Genomic DNA, 8234 nt, shown 5'->3' with positions numbered 1-8234 from the left:
TTTAGCACGAATTGTATACTGACGTTGCGCGAGACCCATTTTAAACACGACTCGTTGCGAAGACATCGCCTATTATTTAACGCCTTGAATGTCAAGTTTCACAAAATATATGACCTTCAAAACACAAAATCTACGTGGAGATTAATGAAGCCGTGGAACTAATAAGAGACACGTTTCACAATGAAACCAAACATAGGCATGCATCCCTCGTGTACAAACACGGTTTGGATTCGGAATGTTTTACCATAGACCTAAGAAAACAAGGACATGCAACTTCTGTCTGAGACAAAGGAAAATCCAGTTTTCTGTGTGCAACGTGGGTTATAATCTCCTGTATAGATAATCCCATTAATATATATACATCCGTTTTCTAAGGTCTATGGTTTTACACTTCATAAAAGATTTCGCGGAAGTATGATCCTCCAAAAGTGCAATGAAGTCAAGCGTTTCTTTATAATACATAGATTTGAGGATGAACAAAACAAGAATGAGTCACTTGAATCTGTTTCCATGGAAACAATATATAATGCTCAATCTAAAATGGCGCTCATTTGGTATTATGGTGAAATCCGGGACATGTGTGAATGTCAAACAACAATTAAATTCAAGATTGACGACAATGTCATCATTTGAAAACCATGGTTATTTTACACATGGATTTTTTAAAACTTAAAAAAAAAGTGATTTGCCTAGTTTTAAACCCCAGCAGTCAACAGTTTCGCCAAATATTGAAAGTCCAAAAATAAAGCCGATACAACTATTATGGTATTCAAGTTGGCAATACCAGAAAAGTTGACCCAGTTGACTACTAACTTCAAATGTTTCAAGCCGTCTTTTTCACAAACTTAGGCTTGCTCGTATTTAAAGCGGGAGGGTCGTCACCTGCGCAAGCGCGGGAATTGACTCCCAAGCGACGATAACAACACACGCTAAAAACGCAAAGGCTCATGGGTAGACATTTGTTTGTAAACAATGACTCGCTATGGCATCTGACGCATGCGCAGGTGACGACTCCCCCCCCCCCCCGTTTTAAAATATTAAATAAAACAGATCGAAATAAATAAATGTCATCCATTCCAAACAGTTGTTTTCAAAATAGAGAGGATTGCTTGGATGCCTTTATCTCTAACTTGCGCGGAAAAAAACAAACTTTTTTTATGAAGTAAAGGCAGCCATATGAAACTAGTGAATCGACGAGAATGCAGCGTTTGGATAAAATTCCCTTGATTAAGGCCAAATATGTCAAATTTATCTGATTTGTTACAAATTGTCGCGAGCAACCTATATGATGGCTTCCTCAGTTTACTCTTTTTTAAGGATAAGATTCAGGTTCGCAACTTGTCGGAGATTCATAATATATATTTGTATTCGTTTTCATATTGCTAATATTATTATTACATGTCATTTCGCTATAGTTAATTCGTTTACCTTTCGCATGAAGGATTCCTCTGAGTAATTCTCGACCAATTAGAATCATTTAATTTCAGCCAATCATTTTACTCTGTATTGTATCTTTTTCTCCTGCGTACTTCATTTTGTATTTCCCGCTTACGTGTTTTCTCTCACGTTCGATTCGCACCTATATAAAGGGCTAGTTTCGGAGTTTCGGGGCTCCTTATTCATGTGTTACATGTTTCTATGCCAGTTTATCCAGCAATAAACCATACCGTGTTTTGCATCCACATTGACTGTTTATTCTGCCATCAAGTTCAACTGAAGCGTATTATTATACCCCACATAATTTGGTGACCTAGACCAGGATATCTCAGCTCAACACGATGTCAGAAGAACAGCCACCACAGAACGCCGCTGCTGATGCCCAAGCAGTGGAGACGACAAACGCATTGGCAAAACTGAAATTGAAGCGAAGGAGTCAACGAGGGCAGCTCACACGACTTTTCAACAAAGCCGAAACCCAGAAGAAGCAAATCGCCGACGCGGAAGGCCGGGAAAATAAGCTTACAGAGATTGAACAACTCGTCGCGCTCCACTCTCTCCTGACCGACCGCTACGCAACGCTCATCATGCTCGAAGAACAAATTCTCGAACTCACTGAAGAAGCACTCTTTGATTCAGTCAGCGAAGAGAGCTCCGAATATACTGACGACGTATTCTGCAAGAATCACGCTCTGAACGTTTTCATTAACAAGATGAAGACAGAAAACGAACCGCTACTTGACACCGCAAGCATCGCGTCCGCCAACTCATCTAGAGGCACCTCATCGACAGGTACATCGTCTACCTCCTCAACAAAGACCGTCTCGCTACCCAAGATCGTCCTACCACAGTTTGAAGGTGACGTACTGGAATGGGCTAGCTTTTATGACATTTTCAGATCTTCGATTCATTATGATGACACTCTCAGCAACGTACAAAAGTTCACCTACCTACGCACCATGCTAAAGGGCGAGGCAGCGCGAACTATTGCTGGACTATCTCTCACTGATGGTAACTACCACCACGCTATTGAACTGCTCTTAGAACGATACGGACGTGACCACCTAGTTACCGAGGCACATATGACTTCGCTCTGGCAATTGCAACAACCCACCAGCGACATCGAAAGTCTGCGTAGATTTTATGACGCGCTGGAAGGACATATCCGTGGTCTACAAACACTCGGAAAACCGGAAAGTTCTTACGGTGACCTCCTCGTTCCGATCATCCGCGACAAACTACCGGCAACCATTCGAAAGCAAATCGCTCGCGAAATCGGGGGAGAAGCTTGGAGTTTACCTAATCTACGTAAAGCACTGCTACGCGAAATAACCGCGATCCAATCCGGGAACCCGCTCGACGAATCGTCAATCAACAATTCACGGTATCAACCGGACATTACTGCTACATTTCATACAAATGTGCGATCTCCGAAACGCGATCCGAAACCGCGTAACGCCAGCGCCAAATGCACCTACTGTAAAGGAACACACTTCACTTCTGCATGTCGCGTAGTAACGGACATAAACAAACATTGGGAAATAGTCAAACGTGACAAACTTTGTTACAATTGTTTGGGAAGACATCGAGCATCGGAATGTAAATCTAAGTTCAATTGTCGTACATGTAAACGAAGACACCACTCAACACTACACCAAGAAAGCCAACCCGCGACGGACGCTGCAACATCTGATACGAATCCAAATTCACCGATTCATGTGACATTGACAAAACTCAACGACACCCACAGGAACTCGCCAAATAATACATGTCTGCGTCCCGTACTTCTCAAGACTGCTATTATTCCGATATCTGTAGGTAATAGCCAGCCACTACAAGCTAACGTACTTTTCGACGAAGGGGCAAGCCGTTCATTCATCTCTCGTAAGTTTGCTAACGATTTGAACTTATCTCCTACACGCACTGAACAAGTATTTCTTTCTACATTTGGCGACAATACTGATCACTCACGAGCGTTAGACTTTGCTAGTGTCACAGCACACGATTTGTCGGGACATACTTCGAATATTGACGTACTGTTCATCTCCGAAATATCGACTAAACTGACAAACCACATCACTGAAACTATTCACCATGTTGATTATTTGCGCGGACTAACATTTGCGCATCCAGTCACAGAAGATAAATCATTCTCTATTGATTTACTTATCGGCGCTGACCAGTATTGGAATTACGTCGGGGATAACGTTATCCGCGGCAATGGTCCTACAGCGGTTTCGTCCAAATTCGGATATTTATTATCAGGGCCAGTTGACAAGGGTCAAAGGTCAACGAACGCAGATGTGAACATATTACACGTCTCTACCGAATCGCAACAACTCGACAGCAAACTCCAGCGTCTCTGGGATTTAGAAAGTATCGGTGTGACCGACGACCCCTCCGCAGAATTACGTATGGATTTTGAAACTTATCGTGACACTCATTTGCAAATTGAAAACAAAAAATACATTGCGAGATTACCATGGTGTGATAACCACCCACCGTTGCCTACCAATTACGACGTCACAGTTAGTCGAACGCGCGCCATGCTCAGACGTTTGTCTCCTGAGTTACTCGACGCATACAACTCTATCATCGAACAGCAACTCAACCGCGATTTCATCGAAGAAGTCTACAATGATGACAATACTGTCGGACATTATCTACCCCATCGCTCGGTAGCAAAGGACTCTACTACAACCCCGATTCGTATTGTGTACGATTGCTCTTGCCGCCGAAACGCCAATTCCCCGAGTTTGAACGATTGTCTCCAAACCGGGCCTTCTATGATTAATGATTTGCCAGCCATCTTAATGAGGTTCCGTGGTAACAATATTGCGGTCTGTAGTAATATTGAGAAAGCATTCCTTAACGTGAGACTGCATCCCGATGAACGGAAATTTACCAAATTTCTGTGGCTGACAGACGTGAACAATATCGACAGTCCACTCAAAGTGTATCAATTTAAATCTGTGCTGTTTGGTGCTGTGTGCTCACCTTTTATCCTGAATGCTGTGATCAAAACTCATTTGGATAATAACTGTGATATTAATACTGCCAATCAAATGAAAGACAACATCTATGTCGATAATGTCATTGATGGAGTCTATTCGGAAGCAGATGCTGTTAAATACTACAGTGAATCTACGAGCCTCATGAATTCTTGTGGATTTAATTTACGTGCTTGGTCATCGAATTCTCCTGATTTGTGTGAACTTGCTACCCGAGATAACAAATATGAGCCCGCCGACGAAGTTTCTGTGCTTGGTATGCTTTGGTGGAAAATTACATCCGACGTGTTGACACATTCTCGTGTTAACAGTCAACCTCAAGTCGCGTCGTTTATTACAAAACGTGACATTGTAAGTTTCACAGCGAGTGTATACGACCCGCTTGGATTAATTTCACCGGTATTGGTACGCGTCAAACTATTTATTCAACTTTTGTGGAAGTTGAAATTGGAGTGGGATGAACCACTAAGTCCTGAACTTTACGAACAATGGATCTTAATTGCTGAGGATTTAACCGCTGCTCGTGATAATCAAATCAACCGGAAATATTTTGACAAGACTTCTCCAGGTGATACCTATCAAATGCACACTTTCGCAGACGCGAGCACTTCCGCGTATGGTGCTGTTGTGTTTCTTCGTCGTCAGCACGAAACGGCTCTTGTCATGTCAAAGACACGAGTCGCCCCTAAATCGGAATTATCTCTGCCGAAATTGGAATTAATGGCTGCACTGATCGCTACGAGACTCGGTAAACTCGTACTGAATGCTTTATCGGACAAATTCAATATAACTGAACATTTCCTGTGGTCCGACAGTCAAGCGACCTTGCATTGGATTAATAGCAGTAAGAAGTTGCCAGTATTTGTTCAAAATAGAGTGCAAGAAATACGCGACTTCACACAAGAATATAAATACTGTCCAACCGTGGACAATCCCGCGGACTTACTAACGAGAGGTATATCAGCTAATGACCTCCGTTCAAACCCCAAATGGAATTATGGGCCGTCATGGTTACCAGATCAACAAATGTGGCCAACATGGGATGTGAACAATGCTACTCAACTACATGTCAACATCACGAAGGAAGATGACGACCTCGTCAACCCGGATACTACTTCGCCAGTCATCAACGCACAAACCGCTCGTCAAGAGACTGATGAAAGTGACAACTCCGGTGTTCAACGTATTATTGACATTTCCAGGTACAATTCACTCGATAAACTGTTGCGTGTGACCGTCTACGTTCTGCGATTTGTTAACCGTATAAAACAAATCACTCGCCAGCCAAACTCGGACAATAACAACGATATAATCACATCAACAGAACTCAAGAACGCTGAACTTCTGTGGACAAGAAATGTCCAATCTGAACATTACGGGGATACTATCCATGCGTTACGCGAACAACGACGCAAGTTCGGACCGCTCATTCGTCAATTGAACTTATTTCTAGACGAGAAGGAAATACTTCACTGTGGAAGTCGTATCCACAACGCACCGCTCGACTATGTGACGAAATACCCGATACTGTTACCGTCATACCATGCATATACACGACTAATTGTGATGAAAGCACACGAACTAAATAAACATTCTGGTGTCCAGTCTACAGTGACCCAGATTCGGCAACAACACTGGATACCCAAAATACGCCAGGTTGTACAGAGTATACTGAGAAGTTGTGTGACGTGTCGCAAGGTCGATGGAAAACCGTTTTCCAACCCCGTTCAAGCACCGCTACCATCATATCGCGTAAATATGATGCCCCCATTCGCCGTGTGTGGAGTTGACTTCACTGGAAGTCTCATAACCAAAACACCTGATGGAAAAAGAAATAAAGCCTACGTTTGCTTATTCACTTGTGCAGTGACACGCGCCGTCCATTTGGAAGTTATACCCGACCTGTCAACAAAGACATTTCTACACGCTTTCCGTCGCTTCGCTGCAAGACGTTCACTACCCAGTCGTATGTTGTCCGACAACGCGTCCACTTATATATCCGCCGCGGAAGAAATACGCAATCTACTCGATACTTCAGAAGTTCGCGAATATCTCGCTTCGCATCGCGTCGAGTGGACGTTCATCCCGAAACGAGCTCCATGGTTCGGAGGATTCTGGGAAAGGTTAATCGGCATAACCAAGAACGCCATCAAAAAGGTTTTGGGCCGTGCGCTAATCACCTTTGATGAACTTTCTACCATAGTTACCGAAATCGAAGCTACTGTTAATGATCGTCCATTAACATACGTGTCTTCCAGCATCGAAGACAACGTCAGTTTGACACCGTCTCATCTGCTCAACGGCCGGTCATTGACACAGTTACCGTACATAAACATTACCGACGATGAACTTTATGACCCCGATTATGACAGTCATACGAAAGTCAACAAACGATATGAACATTTAGTTCGTCTACACATACAATTCTGGCGTCGATGGCAGACAGAATATCTCACCGCACTACGCGAACGTCACCCTACTACCGGTACAAAGAACAATACTATTAAAGTAGGTGATGTTGTCATAGTACACGACGACATTAATCGCCGAGTAAAGTGGCAACTTGCTATAGTAAACAGTCTAGTTTACGGCAAAGATGGACTTGTCCGGTCAGCTGAGGTGAAAACTTCCAATGGTCATATGTCCCGCCCTATTCATAAATTGTTCCCGCTGGAAATTGTATCGAAGGAATTGACATCATCCAGCGATGACACAACGCAACCCACTGCCACAGATGGTATCACTAACATGCATGATGAAATCAACATCCCTACCAGTGGAAGTACAGATGATATACCATTGCCACAACGTCAGACTCAAAGATTTAATCTGAACTTTAGTGAAAATCGCACTAGATCAGAAGTTTACAAGTTCAATTTGTGTTCCCCTGAACTTGAAAAAGTGAACTAGTAATTATTAATGAACTCTTTTATCAATCGTTATTCGTTTATTCACACACACATATATATTATTCCTGAATGTGTACTTTTTCTCAAAGTCGGGAGAATGTCGGAGATTCATAATATATATTTGTATTCGTTTTCATATTGCTAATATTATTATTACATGTCATTTCGCTATAGTTAATTCGTTTACCTTTCGCATGAAGGATTCCTCTGAGTAATTCTCGACCAATTAGAATCATTTAATTTCAGCCAATCATTTTACTCTGTATTGTATCTTTTTCTCCTGCGTACTTCATTTTGTATTTCCCGCTTACGTGTTTTCTCTCACGTTCGATTCGCACCTATATAAAGGGCTAGTTTCGGAGTTTCGGGGCTCCTTATTCATGTGTTACATGTTTCTATGCCAGTTTATCCAGCAATAAACCATACCGTGTTTTGCATCCACATTGACTGTTTATTCTGCCATCAAGTTCAACTGAAGCGTATTATTATACCCCACACAACTCATTTTTGGTCATTTTTTGTTTTAGGCAGACTTGACGACCTTATGATATTAGCCCAAACAATGGTATTAAACATGACCTGGAACCAAAGTTAGAAACGAATAAAAGAAAGAATATTAACAAGTTTGAGTATGCATGTTTATTTAATATATGATTATTTATTCAGTCTTTACAATGATTTATAAGCACTTTTCACAAGCTTCATAAAAGTACCGACAATCAATTCGTCGTTTACACCAATGATAAGATAGTTAAGAAAGTTGCCCCGTCATGTTTACTCACTGGACTCCGTATTTTTAGCTAAATGTTAAAAGTCTGTTATATTATTTTCATTGCACTTGATTAATTTGCTTGATTGAAATGTTAAAGCGGGGGGA

At 41.9% G+C, this 8234-nt stretch overlaps 1 protein-coding gene across 1 annotated transcript; it reads left to right on the top strand.

The window, feature by feature from the left end:
- Nucleotides 1-1778: 1778 nt before the first annotated feature.
- Nucleotides 1779-7358, top strand: LOC146739361 (uncharacterized). Its single transcript, XM_085502726.1, has one exon. It carries the CDS (start codon nt 1779-1781, stop codon nt 7356-7358), a length of 5580 nt encoding a protein of 1859 aa, XP_085358852.1.
- Nucleotides 7359-8234: the final 876 nt, after the last annotated feature.

The sequence above is a fragment of the Saccoglossus kowalevskii genome, chromosome 8 (assembly GCF_978046115.1).
Source record: "Saccoglossus kowalevskii chromosome 8, keSacKowa6.1, whole genome shotgun sequence".
In the NCBI taxonomy this organism is placed as follows: Eukaryota; Metazoa; Hemichordata; class Enteropneusta; family Harrimaniidae; genus Saccoglossus; species Saccoglossus kowalevskii.
Note: the sequence above shows the minus strand (reverse complement) of the source record. Positions and strands in the feature narration are given on the sequence as shown.